Source organism: Colobus angolensis, unplaced genomic scaffold, assembly GCF_000951035.1.
Source record: "Colobus angolensis palliatus isolate OR3802 unplaced genomic scaffold, Cang.pa_1.0 Scaffold3, whole genome shotgun sequence".
NCBI lineage: Eukaryota > Metazoa > Chordata > Mammalia > Primates > Cercopithecidae > Colobus > Colobus angolensis.
The window spans coordinates 17,096,356-17,116,602 of NW_012116265.1; the positions used below are offsets into that span (position 1 = coordinate 17,096,356).

The window sequence follows — 20,247 nt, forward strand, 5'->3', positions numbered from 1 at the left end:
CTCCTCCTGTTTCATGGACATTTTAGTGTTGCCAGTGAAAAAGTAATGATTTTAATTTGGTCCTTATTTTTAACCTGCCCCTGAGACTTACATGCTTGCTTATACCATGTATGTAGTGTGTGATTGTGTGTGTTTGTATTTGTCCACATGTCCCAAAACTTGGGCTGTTATTTCCTTTTTCTATCTTGGTTTCCTTATTCCCACCCTGCTCTTTCCTTGCAGGTATCTGGACAGGAAGACTTCTCTCATCAGCTTTACCAGAGGAAGCTGCAGGCCCCCCTGTGGCCCAGCTCCCTGGGCATCACTGATTGCTGTCAGTATGTCTCCTGTCACCCCAAGAGATCAGGTGAGCACATGTCACATTCTTGGTTGACTGTGTCTTCATGTCCATTTTGGGAGAAAGCTGGTGTCTCAATGACAAAAAGTGTAATCCCTCATTTTTCTTAGCAGATTCTTCTGTTTTCTCACTGTCTTCCCAATGGCCGTCCAATAAAATGGACAACTTTAAATCACAGCCATTGGAAAATCTCCTTGTCTTCTGAATCCTTCCTCTGTGGATCTATGCTGGAAGTTGCTTGGTACTAAGGAGGTCTCAGCATGTTGCTTCATCTTCTTTCACTATATGGCTTTTCCTGGTTTACAGAGAGACGCAAGTATGGTCGAGACTTCCTGCTACGTTTCCGCTTCTGCGGCATCGCTTGTATTCGACCAGTAGGATTGGTCCTCATGGAAGGGGTGACAGATACTAAGCCAGGTAATGGAAACGAATCCCAGTTTCTTGGTCTTCTTTCTTCTTCACTCCTGATGTTTGTCAGTTATGTGGTTTCCTGCTCTTTTCTAAGTGTAATTCTTAGAGATTCGCTTCTGGTAATACGTATACTTAGAAGGAAGCTCAGTTGAGTTCAGTGGCCATTGTGTGGATGTGCAGTGTGATAAGAGCACCAGACCAGGAATCAAGACACCTGGGTTCTAACTAGCTTTGAGAGCTTGGGTAAGCCACTTAACCTTTTTAGACTTAAGTTGTTAATGACTAGCATGTGTACAGCATATATAGGGGAGAAGTTATACACGATGGGGCTTTGAAAATCATAAGGTGACAGTGGTTCTGGTTTTAATAAAAGTTGATCCTACTGAGAAATTTCAGATTGAATGTAGCAGCGTATACTTGACATTCTCCCCTTCTTGTCTCCGAAACCACTTCAAAGCAACAAGGAGAATGGAAAAAAGAAATGTAAACTCTATTGTAGACAAAACTGGGAGATTTGAAGATATCTGACACCAAGAACCACAACACAGAAGGAATGCCTGCAAGAAGCACTGGAGATCATGCAGGGGTGCTAGAGGAAGTATAGAGAGACTTATCTGGGGGATATATGGATCTCAGAAAGAACTAGCTGAGTACTTTTTTCCATCTGGAGCATAAAACCCTTTTTTTTTCCAACAAGAATAGAAAGCACAGGTCACGATAGGAGAGTCTCTGGACCAATTTTGATCATATGAGGCAGTGGAGGAAGGACTGATCAAGGATCAAGCCGGATTTCTGTTAAGCAATTTGGTCAAGTGGTAGAGAGGGTAGATAAGATACTTGTAGAGCTGCGTATCTCTTTTGGCTTGGGAGAGAAAGATTAAAAGGATGCCTACATAACCCTGTGTCAAAAAGAAAATTCCTGTTACTTGAAATACCCAGTCCTTCCCTTATATAAACTTTGCACAAATAACTGGTGGAGAAAAACCTCAACTAATTCAAAGCTGGGTTGTCAAAAAGGAAGAGCATGGAATCTGTACTAAAATACTACAAGAAAAAAGGAACAGAAAAACAAAAGGCAGATAAAGAATTTTTTTTTTTTTTTTTGAGGCAGAGTCTCGCTCCGTCCCCCCAGACCGGAGTGCAGTGGCCGGATCTCAGCTCACTGCAAGCTCCGCCTCCCTGGTTTGCGCCATTCTCCTGCCTCAGCCTCCTGAGTAGCTGGGACTACAGGCGCCCGCTACCGCGCCCGGCTAGTTTTTTGTATTTTTTAGTAGAGACGGGGTTTCACCATGTTAGCCAGGATGGTCTCGATCTCCTGACCTCGTGATCTGCCTGTCTCGGCCTCCCAAAGTGCTGGGATTACAGGCTTGAGCCACTGCGCCCGGCCTGATAAAGAATGTTTAACTTCAAAAATAAAAATAATTGCCATGGGGCTTATAGAAATTATGATTACTTTCTCATGAATAAAGAAGTTGTCTTTATTTTTATTTTATTTATTTATTTATTTATTTATTTATTTATTTATTTTTTATGACGGAGTCTCACTCTGTCACCAGGCTGGAGTGCAGTGGCACCATCTTGACTCACTACAACCTCTGCCTCCTGGGTTCAAGTAATTCTCTTGCCGCAGCCTCCTGAGTAGCTGGGATTACAGGTGCACGCCGCCATGCCTGTCTATTTTTTTTTTTTTGGATTTTAGTAGAGATAGGGGTTTCACCATGTTGCCCAGGCTGGTCTCAAACTCCTGACCTCAGGCAGTCTGCCTGCCTTGACCTCCCAAAGTGCTAGGATTACAGGCGTGAGCCACTGCGCCCAGTCAAGAAATTGTCTTTATGAAAGAAAGAGCACAAAAATAACTGCCTATAAAGTAAGTTCAGGCATGTGGCAAACCATCAGAAGATGAAACGTAAGCTGCAGAGCTCAGAAAAGAAGTGGAATAAAACATAAAAATATTACAAAAAATAAAGACAAAATTGTATGCAGCACAAGTAGGAATAGATACTGTTGAAAACAAGGTAAGAGACAGGCCCGGAAATCCAAACAAAACAAACAAAAAAAACAAAATGAGAAGTAAAAGGTTAGAAAGGATTAGAGAGAAAATGACAGTAGTGAAAGATAAAGGAGATTTAACTTATACATAATTGGAGTTCCCAAAGAAGAAAGCCTATAATGTAATAACACAGAAAAAATATTTAAAGATAATTATTCAAGAAAGATTTTCCCAAAGTGAAAAGATGTGAATTTTCAGATTGAGAAGACATGTGTCCCAGTAAAAAATGATAAAGGAGCCAGGCACCCTGGCACACACCTATAATCCCAGCATTTTGGGAGACCAAGACAGAAGGATTGCTTGAGCCCGGGATTTTGAGACCAGCCTGGGCAACAAAGTGAGACACTGTCTCTACAAAAAATCAAAAAATTAGCCAGGCATGGTGATGCGTGCCTGTGGTCCTGGCTACACAGGAGGCTGAGGCAAGGGGATTGCTTGAGCCCAGGAGGTCAAGTCTGCAGTGAGCCATGTCCATACCACTGCACTCCAGCTTGGGTGACAGTGAGACTAAAGATGTAGGAGAATTAATACTAAGACATTCTAGTGAGGTTCCTGGAAGTCAAAGATGAAAGAGTCTTTTGGGCAGTTAAAAGATTGAGCTACTTTGAAGTCTAGCAGTAATGAGGTTGACCTCAGACCTTTTTTTTTTTTTTTTTTTTTTGAGACAGAGTCTTGCTTTGTCATCCAGACTGGAGTGCAGTGGTGCTATCTTGGATCGCTGCAACCTCCGCCTCCTGGGTTCGAGTAATTCTCCTGCCTCAGCCTCCCCAATAGCTGGGACTCTGGGCATGCGCCACCATGCATGGCTAATTTTTTTGTATTTTTAGTAGAGATGGGGTTTCACCATGTTGGCCAGGCTGGTCTCAAACACCTGACCTCAGGTGATCTGCCCACCTCAACCTCCCAAAGTGCTAGGATTACAGGTGTGAGCCAGCGCACCCAGAAGACTTCAGACTTCTTAATATTGACATCCAACTCCAGAAGACAGTGGATTAAGGTTTCTAGGAAAGAAGATACAGTTCAAGAATATTATACTCAACTAACAACCTTTCTTCAAGAAACTACTAGAGGAGTAACTGAAGGCAACTAAGCAATGGCTGGGAAAACTATAGTAAAAGGACTGCTGATTAACACTGAATTTATTTGCTTCTTGTAAGAGTTTAATTTGAATTGGCATTTTTCACAGAGCAACAAACATGTCTGTGGCCCAGTTTATTTTTAATTGCAAAGTGAAAGTATTATTACAGCTCTGTCAATAGCAATAGTAATAACAATGATGGCCACCCTGTATTGAGTGAACCAGCAGGTACAGGAACTGGGATAAGTAAATTCTGTGTCAGTCAGGTTCAGGCAGAGGAGCTCAGTGTTTTAGGATTACAAAAACAGTAATAGGATCTCACTTAGATAATTTCATATTAAGAATAGGTTATTTAAATCAGTGATGTACTTGAATGAAACATAAATAGTAACAAAATTAAACCAAGAACCTTTAAAATATATACTGACAATCACTTTGTAGGTAGAAAAGACTCATTCTATAGGGGCAAAATAGCCAGTTCCCCAACGGTGCAAAATAACAGTAGTATTTTGAAAATTGAGATTAGATATGGGTAAACACACTCATTCTCCACATACTCTGAATGTACCCTTCTGTTTGTTCAATGCTCCTACGCAGGGCTGAACAGGCTCTTGATGAATCTCTTTTAAAGAGTCTAAATCTAATTTTTTTCATGACAGAGCCTCATTGTTTCACCCAGGCTGGAGTGCAGTGGTACAGTCGTGGCTCACTGTATCCTCCCACCTCAGCCTTCCCAGTAGCTGGGACTATAGGCACATGATACCATGCCCAGCTAATTTTTGTAATTTTTGTAGACACGGGGTTTCACCATGTTGCCCAGTCTGGTCCTGAACTCGAGCTCAAGCCTTCCTCCCAACTCGATCTCTCAAAGTGCTAGGAGTATAGGAGTGAGCCACCATGCCCAGCCAACTATCCTTATTTTAAAAGGGCCATGAATGGAGTACAAGGAGATCTTAGTGTGTGAGTTCATTTTTTCTAGAGGCTCTGTTTAGATATGCTAACAGTATTTCCAGTTCAATACCAGAATCATCCAACCCAACTGTGCATTTCAAAACATGACAACTTAACTGTGACACTAGCTTGAATGGGGAGCCTCTGAGTACAGAGAAAGATTCAGTGCTAGGTAGTGATGGTTTGATTGTCCCATAAGCTGACATTACATTGTACTGGAGCATTCTGCGCCATCAATGTGTATAATAAAATACATTGTGATTTTTACTATTTCCAACTCCCTTTGTTTTTGTTTGTTTTGGTTTTTTTTTTCGAGACGGAGTCTCACTCTGTCACTCAGGTTAGAGTGCCGTGACACAATCTTGGCTCACTGCAACCTTTGCCTCCTGGGTTCAAGCAATTCTCGTGCCTTAGCCTCCCAAGTAGCTGGGATATACAGGCATGTGACACCACGCCCAGCTGGTTTTTGTATTTTTAGTAGAAACAGGGTTTCACCATGTTGGCCAGGCTGGTCTTAAACTCCTGGCCTCAAATGTTCTACCTACCTTGGCCTCCCAAAGGGCTGGGATTACAGGTGTGAGCCACCAGGCCCAGCCCCCAACTCCCTTTGTAATGGAATAATTTGTTAAAAGGGTATTTAATTTTTAAGTTCTCCCTCATTGTTAACATTTCTGTTATGAATGATTTCTTTTTTCCAGTATGGTTCTTAAAGATACTGTCTTAGTCCATTTGGGCTGTCATAACAAGATACCATAAACTGAGTAGCTTTTAAACAATAGAAATTTATTTCTCATGGTTCTAGAGGCCGGGAAGTTGAAGATCAAGGCACTGGCAGAGGCTGGGTACAATGGTTCACACCTGTAATACCAGCACTTTGGGAGGCTGAGATGGAAGGATTACTTGAGTCTGAGCAACATAGCAAGACCCTGTCTCTACAGAAAATTCAAAAAGATGAGTTGGGCATGATGGCATGCAACTGTAGCCTTAGCTACTCAGGAGGCTGAGGTGGGAGGATCACTTGAGCCCAGAAGTTTGAAGTTACAGTAAGCTATGATTGCCCCACTGCACTCCCGCCTCGGCAACAGAGACCCTGTCTTTAAAAAAAAAAAAAAGGGGCACTGGCAAATTTGGTGTCTGGTGAGGGCCTGCTTCCTGATTCATGAGCATCATCATCTCAGTGGTGGAAGAGGAAGAGGAAAGGGGTCTCTTTTGGGCATCTTTTATAAGATCACTAATCCTATCTGTGAGAACCCCACACTCATGAGCTAATCACCTCCCAAGGTGCCAAGTGCCACCTCCTACTGTCATCACCGTGGGGGTTAGGATTTCAACATATGAATTTGACACAAACATTTAGACCATAGCAGACATTAAAAGGAATTACTGTGTTTTCTTTCTCATAGGCACTGGCCCATTATACTGAATCTTGGAGCTTTAAGTCTTTTAACAAGTAAGAGCAAACCATGTGCACAATTTAGCACATTACAGAAAAGGCAATTGCTAATGAGTGATTTTTGTAAACTCCTAGTTGACAAACTGACCAGAAGGTCGCATAGTCACACAGCAAAGGCTAAGGCTATCTGGTCAGTTTTCTTTTTCTTTTCTTTTCTTTTCTTTTTTGAGACAAAGTCTCACTCTGTTTCCCAGGCTGGAGTGCCCAGAGTCTCACTCTGTTGCTCACTACAACCTCTGTCTCCTGGGCTCAAGTGATTCTCCTGCCTCAGCCTCCCGAGTAGCTGGGATTGCAGGTGCGTGCCACCACGCCCAGCTAACTTTTTGTAGTCTTAGTAGAGATAGGGTTTCACCATGTTGACCAGGCTGGTCTTGAATCCTGGCCTCAAGTGATCCCCCTGCCTCAGCCTCCCAAAGTGCTAGGATTACAGGTGTGAGCCACTGTGTCTGGCCTATCTGGTCATTTTTCTAAGCAGAAAAGTTAATTTTAGTTTGTTTGTTTTTTAACAAGCCTACAGCTAACATCATAAAAGAGCAGGAAAGTCCTAAGTCCAGCTTCTCTACTGCCTGTTGTGTGATACAACTGAGGATCCTCTTCCCAAGTACTTGTAGAGGAACTTGCATGTGTTTGGCTGCTACTATTGCTGAATGGGCCCAGGAAGAGGCTGGAGCTCATGTAGAGGCAGCAGCTCATGTGACCTGGAGCAGAGTAGATGGAAGCCTTGAGTCCTGTATGACTGCCACAGCAGTGCTGTTTGTTCACAGTGCTGCATGGTAAAAATGGTGTCTAGGGAAATCATGTTTAAGATCCTGCAGGTCACTGTGATTTTGTGTGTGTGTGTGTGTGCGGCATATTGTAATGATAAAGGATGTAACTCAAAGATACTAGTGTTAAGAATGTTTATGCTCCAAATAACATTGCATCAACAATCACAAAGTGAAACCATAGGCTGTAACATGGAGTAATAGACAATAACTAAAGGTAGAAGACTTAATTGATCTTTCTGAGTCTGCAGTAGATCAGGTAGATAAAAGATGACTAAGAATATAGAATAACTAAGTAACATGTCGGATGATAAATCTGATTCATATATATCAAACACCGAACATTGACAGCAGAGAGGACATTTTCTTTCTAAGAATTTGTAGGAAATTCTTAGGAATTGATCATATATTAGATCATAAAGCACATGCAATAAACATGTAAGTTAAAATTGAAAAAGAGGCTGGGCACAGTGGCTGACGCCTGTAATCCAGAACTTTGGGAAGCTGGCTGAAGCAAGTGATTCTCTTGAGTCTTGGAGTTCGAAATAAGCCTGTGCAATGTGGCAAAACCCTGTCTCTGCAAAAAATAGAAAAATTAGCCAGGCATGATGGCATGTGCCTATACTCCCAGCCACCCAGAGGCTAAGGTGAAAGGATGGCTTGAGCCCGGAAGGTCAAGGCTGCAGTGAGCTGTGATCACACCCCTGCCTGAGTGACAGAGCGAGACCCTAGCTCAAAAAAAAAAGAAAAAGAAAAAAATACTGTGAACTGGACATTTAAAAAACTTTTTGATCAAAGAGGAAAATTTAAACTGAAATTGCGGAATATCTAGAAAATAACAATAATGAAAATACCTTTATATTTGTTGGATATAGCTAAAATGGTGTTCAGGGAAAAATTCATAGAATTACATAGAATATTTAGAATCATAGAATGATATTAATAGATATGAAGGGATGAAAGTGAATTAAGGCACCCAGTTCAAGAAATTAGAAAAAAGAAAGAAACTGAAAGCAGAAGGAAAGAAGATTCAAATGGAAATAATTTTAAAAACAGAAAAATGGAAGAACTCATAAACCCTTAAGAGTTGGTTGCTTGGATGAAAAGCAGCTGTCAATTAAAAAAGCTCATTAGCTAACCTATGTAAGGGGGAAAAGAGGAGCAGTAACAAGCATCCAGATACAGAGGAATCAAGACTCACAAGGGTTTTTGTTGTTGTTTTTGCTCAACTAAGTGCAAAAGAAATGGAAAATTTGGATGGCATATAAATGTAATTTACTAAAACTGATTCCCATGGAGATTGTCTAAATGACCATGGGGTGAAAAATAATAGGAAAAGTTCTCAGAGATACAGTCCCTCAGAAACACCAGGCTCAGATTGATAGGGAATGTCCTCAAACCTTTCAAAACATATATTTCCATTATTTAAATTGTTACAAAGTACAGACAGAGAGAGGGGCCAGGTTATTTTTATGAAATAATATTGACACTGACACCTGACAATAAATACGCAGAAAGAGAAAACTAGAGACTCTAATGTTCTCCACCTATGAATATTGATGCAAAAAAATTTAAATGGAAGATCAGGAAACAAAATCTAGCAGCACATTGAAAGAGTAATATACTATGACCAACTGGAGTTTATTAGAAATATAGGGATGGTTCAATATTGAGATATCTATTAATATAATTTTATATATGTGTGAAATCTAAAATATATGAAACTTGTGCCATTCTCTGTGTAGATGTTGAAGAGACATCTGTTAACATTCAACATCTATTCTAGATTCTTTTAAAACGAATCCTCTTAAATTAAGAAAAAAATGGATAATTTCTTACACCATTGAAATATATTTATTTCAACTCCAAACAGCATCTTGATTAAAGAAAAAAACTCTAATAGCATTCATGTTAAAGTTAGGAACAAGACAAGGACAAGACTATCGTGATTTAACTGTGTTTGGAGATACCAGCCAACAGAATTAGAAGTAGAAAATAGAAATACAGCAAAATAGAAGTATAAAAGTGGAAAGGAGGGGGTAAATTATTACTTGCTGATGATATTGTTTTAAAACTGGTAATCCAAGAGAATAAACTAAAATAGCATTAAGCATTGAGATAATTCTGGAAGGTAAGCTGGGTACAAAATTAATGTGCAGAACTTAGTAGTGTTCCTTTATAAAGATACATGTTTATTAAAAGATATAATGAAAAAAATACACTGTGTAGGAACAACAAAAAGAAAAAATATAGAAATCTAACAGGTAGAATATAAGGCATATAAAGGGGAATTTCTTTTTTCTTTCTTTTTTTTTTTTTTTTGAGATGGAGTCCCGCTCTGTTGCTCACACTGGAGTGCAGTGGCACGATCTCGGCTCACTGCAATCTCTGCCTCCAATGTTCAAGTGATTCTTCTGCCTCAACCTCCCGAGTAGCTGGGGTTACAGGCACCCACCACCACGCCCGGCTAATTTTTTGTATTTTTAGTAGAGACGGGGTTTCACAGTTTTAGCCAGGATGGTCTCAATCTCCTGACCTCGTGATCCACCTGCCCCAGCCTCCCAAAGTTCTGGGATTACAGGCATGAGCCACCACGCCTGGCCTAAGTGGGTATTTCATTTCATCTAAATTATCAAATATACTGGCGTGAAGTTGTTTGTAACATTCCCATATCCTTTTTTTGAACAGCTTTATCCTTTTTCTCCTCCTCTCCCCTTTCCTCCCTCTTCTTCCTTCCCCTCCCCTCTTCCTTCTCCTCCCCTCTCCTCTTTCCTTTTTTTCCCCTCTCCCCTCCTCTCCTCTTTCTTCTCTCCCCTTTCGTTTCTTTCCTTTCAGTCTGTTGCCTAGGGAACTATTGCCATTTTAACAATATTGTCTTATGGCCAATGAACATGGGCTGGTTTTCCTTATTTAGATCTTTAATTTCTTTCCAAGTTTTGTAATTTTTAGTGTGCCTACGCTATTTTTATTAAATTTTTCCTAATTTCATTTTTGATGCTATTGTAGATGGAATTGTTTTCTTTATTTCATATTTGGATTGTTGATTGCTAGTGTATAGAAGTATTTTTGTGTATTGATCTTGTACCTGCAATCTTGCTGAACTCATTTATTAGTTCTAATAGTTTCTTAGTGGATTTCTTAGGATTTTCTCTATATAAGATCATGTCATCTTGCAGATAGAAATAGTATTCCTTCTACTCCAATCTAGATACCTTTTATTTCTTTTTCTTTCATAAATACTCTGACTAAAACTTTTGGTACAGTGTCAAATAGAACTGGTGAGAACAGACACCCTTTTCTTGTTTCTGATCTTAAGGGTAAAGCTTTCAGTCTTTCACCATTAAGTAGGATATTAGCTGTGAGTTTTTCACAGATTATCTTTATCAGGTTGAGAAAGTTTTCTTCTATTCCTAGTTTTTTGAGTGTTTTTAACTCATGAAAGGGTGTTGGATTTTGTCAAATGTTTTTCCTCTGTCTGTTCAGATAACCATGTGGCTTTTTTTTTTAAACTTAAGTGTTCTATTGTGATGTTTCACAGTCTATGATTTTCAGATGTTAAACCATGCTGACGTTCTTAGGATAAATCTTACTTGGTCATAGTTTATAATCATTTTATATTTTGCTGGATTTGGTTTGTTGATATTTTATTGAGGAATTTTACATCTGTATTCATAAGGGATATTGGTCTATAGTTTTTGTTGTGACATTTTATCTAGTTTTGGTGTCAGAGTAATGCCTCATGAGTTAAGTGTCTCCTCTTTTTTTGGAAGTGTTTGTGAAGGATTTGTATGAATTCCTCTTGAAATGTGTGCTGGAATTCACCAGTGAAGCCATTGAGCCTGGTGTTTTCTTTGTGGGATGTTTTAAAATTACAGATTCAGTCTCTTTATTTGTTATAGGCGTATTCAGATTTTCTGTTTTTTCTTGAGTTATTTTGCATAGTTTGTGTCTTTCTAGGAATTTTTCAATTTTATATGAGTTATCCAATTTGTTGGTATCTAGTTATTTATAGCATTCACTTATAGTTATTTTTTATTTCTAAATGGTTGGTGATGGCCCCTCTTTCATTTCTGATTTTAGTAATTTGAGTATTCTGTTTTCTTGGTCTAGCTAAGGGCTTGTCAGTGTTGTTGCTGATCCTTGTTATCCTGTTAATGTTAGTAGGATCTGTACTAATGTCCCTTCTTTCTTTCCTGATATTGGTAATTTGTATCTTCCTTTTATAACATTCATGTGTATGATATGTATGTATGTGCTTATAGATGTATACATATATGTAATGTGTATGTATATATACATGTATGGATACATACATAGACACACACAATGGATGGTATGTAATAGAAAGTCTTTTAAGGAATATAGCAGGAATTTGGTAACATTGGTGGCTTCTGGAGAGGAGATTTGAGTGGCAGAGGAGGGCAAATGAGAGGGAAACTTCACTGATATTTTTTGCTACATTTTGATTGTGTACCATGTGACTATATGACTTATTTTTTTTTTAAATCAAATTAAAGAAAAACAAAGGTGAGGAGCCACAGAAGATAATGCTGTGTTAGACGCCCTACATCTGCTTTCTGAGGCTTTTGACTTTGGTTTATAGTCATCTTCTCCTCCTCACTGTTTCTCTTCCCTTTCTCCTCCTGGATCCTTCTGAAGCAGTCCAGTCAAGTATCAGAGGGATTTTAGGGTGGAAGGTTCTGACCCTGTTTCACTGTCGGTGGATGAGAAAACCTTTTTCTCTCTGGTCCTCTGCAGAGCGACCTGCAGGTTGGGCTGAGTCTGTCTTTGAGGAAGACACATCGGAGCTTGAGCCTACCTCCTCCAGGTAACCTTCTCCAGTTCTCTTCTGTTTTCAATCCAGCCCTTGCCTAGGTGTAAGAGAGAGATTCCCACTGGTTGTCCTGAGGCTGATGTGGGGGAGCACTTTTTGATAAGCTCTTTTTCCCCTAATATCTGCTAAGCTTATAGAGGGTTATGTAGGTATGCAGAAGCCAGAGGTGACCCACCCATGTTCCTGCAGGTGAAAAGGCTATGTACTCTTTCCTCAGAGGGTAAAGCCTCACAAAAGAGGCCTGGGCCGCAGACAGGGGTACATTGGGTATACTTTACCAGGTAACAAGCAGATAGTGGGGGATAAGGAGTGTCAGGGAGTTTCAGGACAAACGTGTGTTTCTAGGCTAATTTTAGCTAAGACTGCCAGCCCCTTGTTAGCATGGGAAGGAATTGGCTGAGATTGAGTCATTTGAGATCATCCTTTTAAAAAATCTTCATAAAACCCACAGAAAAAGTGACCTAGGGAAAATTTAGTAATTTTTGTTGACTGATATTTCCCCCTTCATCCCTGTAGGACTGTAGGTACCATCCAGCACTGCCTCCACCTGACCTCAGTATATACCCACTTCCTGCCCCAGCGTGGCCGCCCAGAGGTCACTACAATGCCATTGGGTCTTGGAATGACAGTAGATTACATCTTCTTCTCAGCTGAGTCCTGTGAAAATGGGAACAGAACTGGTAAGCCTGATGGATCCTAGGTTCCTCCACCCCCAGGTCCCTGGGAACAGCTAATGGTAGGTCAGGCATTTGGTAGCATGTCTTGGGCTGCTGGGATTTAACCAGTAAAGGAGCAGATTTCATACCTCCCTTGTGCTGGTCATCCTTATCATTCTCCCCATAGGCCACTTGCCTGCCTTGTCTCTTTTTACTCTTTCAGCATTAAAGAGAGGAGGGTAGGACAATCACTCCCAATCCCCATTTTAGAGGTAAAAATAGAGATATAGGAAGTGGTTGAGTTTGTTTAATGACAGCCACTGAGTGGGGGACTTGGTTAGGTTAGAGACCTTATTTTCTGTCTCCTCTCACCATACCAGTAGGCACAGTATAGCAGTCTCCCAGCCCCATACCTGTATTGTGTAAAGAATGTTTCTTTTTGGCCAGGCATGTGTATTACTGTTACGGCCAGGCATGTGTGTTACCAGTACACCAGTAATCCCAGCACTTTGGGAGGCCAAGGTGGGTGGATCACTTGGGGTTAGGAGCGAGACCAGCCTAGCCACATGATGAAACCCTGTCTCTACTAAAAATACAAAAAATTAGCCGGATGTAGTGGTGGTGCCTGTAATCCCAGCTACTTGGGAGGCGAGACAGGAGAATCGCTTGAAATCGAGAGGCGGAGGTTACAGTCAGCCAAGATTGTGCCACTGCACTCCAGCCTGGGCAACAAGCATAAAACTCCATCTCAAAAAAAAAACAATTAGCCAGGCATGGTGGCAGGTGCCTATAATTCCAGCTACTCAGGAGGCTGAGGCAGGAGAATCACTTGAACACGGGAGATCATGCCACTGTACTCCAGCCTGGGCGACAGAGCAAGACTCTGTCACCAAAAAAGAAAAAAAAAAAAGAATTTTTTAAAAAGTATTTGAATTGATGGCTTATGTTTAAAATTCAGATTTTATGGGCTGGGCGCAGTGGCTCACACCTGTAATCCCAGCACTTTGGGAGGCTGAGGTGGGTGGATCACGAGGTCAGGAGTTCAAGACCAGTCTGGCCAAGATGGTGAAACCCCATCTCTACTAAAAATACAAAAATTAGCTAGGCATAGCGGCAGGCACCTGTAATCCCAGCTACTCAGGAAGCTGAGGCAGGAGAATCGCTTGAACCCGGGGGTCAGAGGTTGCAGTGAGCTGAGATTGCGCCACTGCACTTCAGCCTGGGCAATGGAGTGAGACTCCATCTAAAAAAAAAAAAAATCAGATTTTATATAGAAAACCTGGATCTCTAGCTTCTCTTGGAAAAGCAAAAGATCTTGTAATGGTGGGCTCTCCAGCTTGCCCTAGTCCCCCAGAACTCACCTCTCTATATTCGTTGATGATATTATGGAGTATCACTGAGAAAATGAGGCCTCCTCAGCCAGATGCTGCAAGAGGAGGTGAGGGGCGGTGGGCAGCCAAGGGGATGCAGCCTGCAGAAGGCGTAGTTCCCAAAGGGCTCTGCCACTGCCTGCCCTTGCAGCATGGCTGTGGCTGCTTTTACCCATTGGCTTTTGCTTTGTACTCCAGATCACAGGCTGTATCGAGATGGAACTCTCAAGCTCCTGGGTCGTCTCTCCCTTCTCTCTGAAGAGATCCTCTGGGCTGCCAATGGCTTACCCAACCCCTTCTGCTCTTCAGACCACCTCTGCCTGCTAGCCAGCTTCGGGATGGAAGTCACCGCTCCATGACGGGGCTCCCAGGGGAAGAGAGCTTCTCTTTCAGAAGAGCTCACTGGATCAGAGACTGTGGAAAAATCCCACGCTTCTGGAAACTTAGATCCAAGAAACTTACATCCCCTCCCTTCCCCCTCCTTGTTCCCTTTTTCCCATGGTTAGATTTTCTCCAGGCCTGGCCGCGTTCTCTGCCTGTGGTCCTTGCCTCACCCCAGCCTCTTCCTAATCCTGTGCCACACACTCAGTGGCCTTGGGAGAGGCAGAAGGGGGGCTCCCCCTTCCTTTCATGTATCCAGAGCTCCCCCTTGATTTTTAATTACCAGGGTTGTGGGAGTTATTGATTTCATTGGTTATTTGCTTTCAGGCTGTTTCTTGGTGTACCTTCTGACCTGGCCTTTTCCCTGCCTTCAGGACCTCTGGGCCCAGCCCTCTTGCCAGGCATGCACATGTGAGATATGCATATCATGTATGTGTCCTCTTGGGGTGAGACTGTTCTGCACAGCCATGCCTGCCTCAGACCAGTCCACTTTTCACATTGGGGCTGTAGGCCTAGGGGCAGGTTCAGTCTTCCCAAGTACCTGTGTATGACTAGGCAGCAGCAGGGCATGGCCCCATCTCTCCTTTTAGCCTCTGTGTTTCATTAGGCATTCATCCTGCCAACCAGGGCAGGCCTGGCATCTGGGCTCTGGGAACAAATGGGGCCCACATCCTGGAGTGGCAAATTTTGGGGGATGCGCTACTTGTCCCAGCGGGCCCTGTGCCTCCAACCCAGAGCTCCCTACAGACCTGGTGTAATTTCTCAAGGGCCCATCCCTTTCCCCAGGCTTCCCTGAGGGAGGTGGAAGTTTGAACCCTTATGTGGAGTTCACTGGGCTAGGGTAGTGGTATGAGGTTTAAAACTATTTAAGGATGAGGAGGAGAAACAGTCTTCAGGAAACTCTTGTTTCCCTGGACTCTACAGTCTGCAGAACTGGGGCAAGGGTAGGAGTTCCAGTAGGGGAAGGAGCAGGTAGATTCTGCAGCTGCCTCAGGTGGGACTCAAGACCTAAACTGATTCTCTTTCCTCTCCACTCCTAAGAAGCAATTTTCTGTTCCTCTCCTCCCACCACTTTTTACTTTCTGCTTCCTCCCGTCTCCCGCTTCCCTTCCATTTCCTTTCTAGAAAACCCTGGTATTCAACTCAGGCCAAACTGCCTCAGCAGAAAGGTGGCCTTGCACAAAACTGGTCCAAGAATTTGAAGTGGCAGTGTTTGCACATTGGCTCTGTCCAGCAAGGCCTCAGCTGCTTGTTGCCTCTGCTTTCCCTCCCCTCACACAGAGGTGCCCTGGCTTATTCAGGGGACTCCTTAGTCCACACTGTGTCACCTGCATGCCTTAATCTTTCATTGCTGGGGTGTGGCCTTGGGAGATCCTGGGCCAGCCCCTCCACACATCTCCCTAAGTCAGAGTGGCTGCTGGCCCTGGTAGATTTGACTTGCTTTTGCCTCACTCGACCTTCAGAGTGGGACTGAAGACAGTGGCCGAGAGACTTGAGTTTGGGACAGTGAGCCAGGGGTTAAGGTTCTTTCCTTTTTTTGAAAGCCAAAGACCCAGTTTGAATTGTGCTGCTGCATTCATGGTTAGAAGCTTTCCATGCCTATGTTCTAGGGAATTTACTTTTCTATGTGTGTATATTTTTAAACTTTGTTTCCTGGGTACTGGGCATGTGCCTGTCTGAGCCCCAGGTCTGTCTACACCCCACCGTTCCTTCTGTCTGTCCGTCCCCTGGACACTGCCTAAAAGGGTCTCAAGCCAGTGCCCTATGGGTTCTTAGGACTAGGGCCCGTTACTGTTCTCTTCTGCTGGGAAATGCAGCTTTAAAATGGCTAACGAGGGCAGAGGGCAGGTGCTTGATAGTGTATCTTTTCCTTGCTTTCTTACTTGTTTCTGTTTTGAATATGAAATGGGGTTTTAAATGGTTATTAAACTCTTTTTCCAAATAAAGGTTTACCTTTTTTTCCCCCATTGTTGGTCATTTTATTAGGATCCTGAAGGGATTAGGTCCTTGAGAGAGGGCCTGAAGAATGAGGTGGGCAGAGGAAGAGACTGAGGAGCTTTTGATTTTGGGGTGGGGTCTCAAGACATAAATCTAGATTGAGAAATGTGTTGTAAGGTTTCCCTCTATTAGCTGAGGTAGATTCCCTCTGCTCTGAGGCCTGGGAGGAACAGGGCCTGAGTGAAGCCTCCTGCCTTGACACTGTTGAGGTATAGCTTTCTTCTGTCCTTGCCAAGTGAGAGAATGACTCTTTGGACTGCTTTTCATTCTTCCTCCATCTGCTTCCCCGATGCCTCCCTCTAGTATCTACTGCGCTTCAGGAGGGTCTGTGCAAAGTGGGATAAGATGTGTGTTTTCCTGGTGAAAGCTATGGCAGCTGCATGAGACATGATGCGGGTGGCACATGCCTCTTGCTGAGCATCTATTTCTGATCTCTTTTGCATTCTGGAGCCAGGGCTGAGCAGTGGGCCATCTGTCGCTGGAAAAATGTCTCTTCCTTCCTAGGCTTAACTCTGCTGGTGCTTTTGTCCTCCAGCCTCCCTATGCAGTAAGACCAGCCAAGCCCCCATGTCCACTGGGAGCCCTGAAACCAGGTCTGGTTTTCTGTCTTACCTGAACAGGTTCCCAGAACCCACACCAGGTCTCTGAATCAGTCTCTGAGAATCTGATTGATTTAAAACCACTTGGTTGCTTCCACTGCACTACCTGGGTTGCAATCCACTCACTGATTTAGTAAAAAGAAAATTTAGCAGCCCGGCGCGGTGGCTCACGCCCGTAATCCCAGCACTTTGGGAGGCTGAGGTGGGCAGATCACCTGAGGTCGGGAGTTCCAGACCAGCCTGACCGACATGAAGAAACCCCGTCTCTACTAAGATTACAACATTAGCTGGGCATCGCGGCTCAGGCCTGCAATCCCAGCTACTTGGGAGGCTGATGCAGGAGAGTCGCTGCAACCTGGCAAGCGGAGGTTGCGGTGAGCCGAGATCGCACCATTGCACTCCAGCCTGGGCAACAAGAGCGAAACTCCATCTCAAAAGAAAAAGGAAAAAAAAGAAAACTCAGCTAGGGATTAGGAACATCATTTGTCCTCTTGGCCTGTTCGGTTGGTGACTATAGGTAAGTTACTTAACCGCTCTGTATTTCAGTTCACATTCCTTGGTGAAATAGAAATTAAAGTTAATAATCACTTCTACTTGTGAAGAATTTTCAGATCTGAAATTGCTTTGTTTGGGCTTTAGCAAGAAAAGTGTGCTAAGAATTCCAGAGAATTACTGGTAGGAGTTGGGAGCAGATAGTTACCCCAGCCAGGCTGGACAGTTGGGCCCATTGGCTGGGAAGTATTTGAAAGCCCTAAGCTTTGAGGTATATCCCCAAAAACCTGGCAGGGAGGGTTCCTCCTAGTTGCGTCAGTCAGTTAGCATCTGCACGGCACTTCTGTTAGGTTTACACAGTACTTCCACCTCAGCTAGCAAAGACAGTAGCACTGTGTGGTGGCAGTTTAGGTGGTGTTCAGATTCTACCTTTACATCTGAGGAAAAAGAAATCCCAGAGATAGAATTTGAGAATCTCCCTTGGTTTATTTCTTACCACCCCAAATTTCTCACAAGCCTTTGCAGGATCAGGCGAGGCAGGTTTTCTTGGAAGGCAGACGCTGGTGGTGGGGGCCTGGGCTTGGGGAGCTCAGAGGCAGCTTTTTACTGGAGACCAAGAAGGGAAATGGCCAGTGAGGAGGCTGCTGCTTTTTTTGTTTTGTTTTGCTCTCCAGTTCCTGCCCTGCTGTAGCTACTAACTCTCTAGAGGAATGTTCTGGTGGTTTTGTTTTTCCTTTTTAAAATTGACATGTGATAGTTGTACATATTCTGGGGCTGCATGTGATATTTTGATATATGCATACAAAGTGTAATGACCAGTCAGGATATCCTATTTAAGGACATTTATCACCTCAAGCATTTATCTTTTCCTTGTGCTGGGAACATTCCAATTCTTCTAGCTATTTTGAAATATACAATAAATTGTTAACTATAGTCTCCCTACTGTACTATCAAATACTAGAACTTAGTCCTTCTCACCATATTTTTGTACCACCCACCTGCTCTTCATTCTCCTCCCCTGCCTTTCCCAGCCTCCGGTAACCCCATTCTGCCCTCTGTTGGAGGGCTGTGTTTTGATTGGCTGCGTAATGCACAGTGTGGCTTCTCTTCTCCCAGAAGTGGGAGGAGCCACCTCTGGGTTCCACCAGGGGGAGCTGCCCTGCAGCCCTGGGCTCCCATCACTCCGGTACACGGTCCGTCCCCTCTCCTCTCTCTCCTGAGCAAATGTGCTAGACAAGACTGTTCCAGGTATGGGCCAGCCAGACGGCGGCATGGTGGCGAGGGTGCAGCTCTGCTGGAAGCAAGAAAATGTGGACTTCATGGGTTGTGGAGGGAACTCTGCACTTTGTCCCATCCCCAGTCAGTTCCTATGACCTTAAGGCCTGAAGCCTCAGCTTGCTGTGGAGAGGAGAGCAGAGCCTACACTTAAAATTCTTGGAGGTTTTGTGCTTCCAACAACCAAGTCCTTTCAGGCTCAGGGTTGGAAACAGTTTGTATATCTGTGTGCACACTGTCATTTGGGCTGGGCTCAGGTGACCCGCCAGCTGACCTGATGTGGCTTCTCATCTTCTGCCAGGCCTCAACAGCTGGTCCCCTCACCCCGCTGGCAGACACTAAGGATTACAGGCAGCCTGCTTCTGGGCCATTCTGCTTGTTTCTTGGTATGACCACTTCCTGTCACTCCCTCCACGGTAGTGGTCCAAATGCTAGCTCCTGGCAAATGGGGCAGTAGAGCTTCAACCCCTTCATTATCAGGCCTCTGAGAAGGGCCACCTGAACCCAAAGGTCTAACCCAGTTAGTCATGTGCCTAAATTAGGCAGGTGCGTGCTGTGAGCCTGAGGAATGGGACAGCAGGAAATGAGGTAACCCCTTCCACCCCCAAGCAGGTTGGGTTCTGATCCTCCAGGAGTCTGCAATGACATTTCCTTCTGCTTTCTAAGAAAATGGCCAGTGTCCACAAAGAGCCTACCTGACTCATTATGTAGATTCTCAACCCAGCACGCACTTACCCAGCCCCTCATTTGTATAAGAGCAGGCCAGGGGCCCCACTATGTATGAACCTGTCTTGTTGAAGCCTATGAGGCCCTTTACTTGGTATCATATTAGCTGGACTTAAATATGAAAATTACAACACTGCCTCTATGAAAGGGTGTGCAATGCAAGGTATTCACAAATTCTGGTTACTTTGAAGTGCTTTTTTTGGGTAATGTTTTAGCTGGATTTAAAGGAGCCTGTAACACAACTGCCTGTATTTATTGGTATACAGTCCCAGATGTCTATGGATTCCCGCAGGTCACCTCTCCTTTTTCTACTGCCATGCCTCCTTCTCCCCATGGTCACGACCACACCACTGAAAATAAGGAGGTCTTGTGGTGCGAAGCTGCACTTCTAGCTACGATTTTGTGGGGACTGGCTGGGATGAAAAGTAAGAAATACACTTTCCTCTCTCACAGGTCTGGGTTTTACCCTTAAGCTGAATGAAAGGAGAGCAGAGACAAGGGCAGGAAGGGTTATGGGTGAAATATGCTCTGAAATCTAAAAGATATTTTCTGTGCGAGTCTGGTTTCAACTGTTAGGGCTTGTCTGAAAGTGTGGGAAGAGGTCCAGAGCTGGAGGGGCAACAGAGAGGAAGAACAGGGGTTGGTGGATGGGACCCGTAAGTGTTTTCCACACCATGGGTCTGGATGTCAATAGTGGTGAGAAGGTTGCTCTGGTTTCCTGAGCTACACTCATCTCCCAGGAGAACACGCCCCATTTCTCCTTTGCTCCTGAGGGACTGCTGTGGACTGAGGCCAGAAGAGCAGAGGGTCCCGGATACATCCTGGGAGCTGACTCGAGCCTCTCGAGGCCAGGCCCACTGTGTGAAGAGAAG

General features: G+C 43.6%; 1 protein-coding gene across 1 annotated transcript in view; it reads left to right on the forward strand.

The window, feature by feature from the left end:
- Positions 1-20,247, forward strand: part of ANGEL1 (angel homolog 1 (Drosophila)) — a 31,188-nt gene that overhangs the window by 9,421 nt on the left and 1,520 nt on the right. The window contains exons 6-10 of the mRNA XM_011949517.1: positions 223-346; positions 644-754; positions 11,803-11,872; positions 12,395-12,558; positions 14,103-17,399. Coding sequence (XP_011804907.1) covers positions 223-346; positions 644-754; positions 11,803-11,872; positions 12,395-12,558; positions 14,103-14,263 — 630 coding nt within the window. The 3' untranslated portion in view covers positions 14,264-17,399. The remainder of the gene's footprint in view (positions 1-222; positions 347-643; positions 755-11,802; positions 11,873-12,394; positions 12,559-14,102; positions 17,400-20,247) is intronic.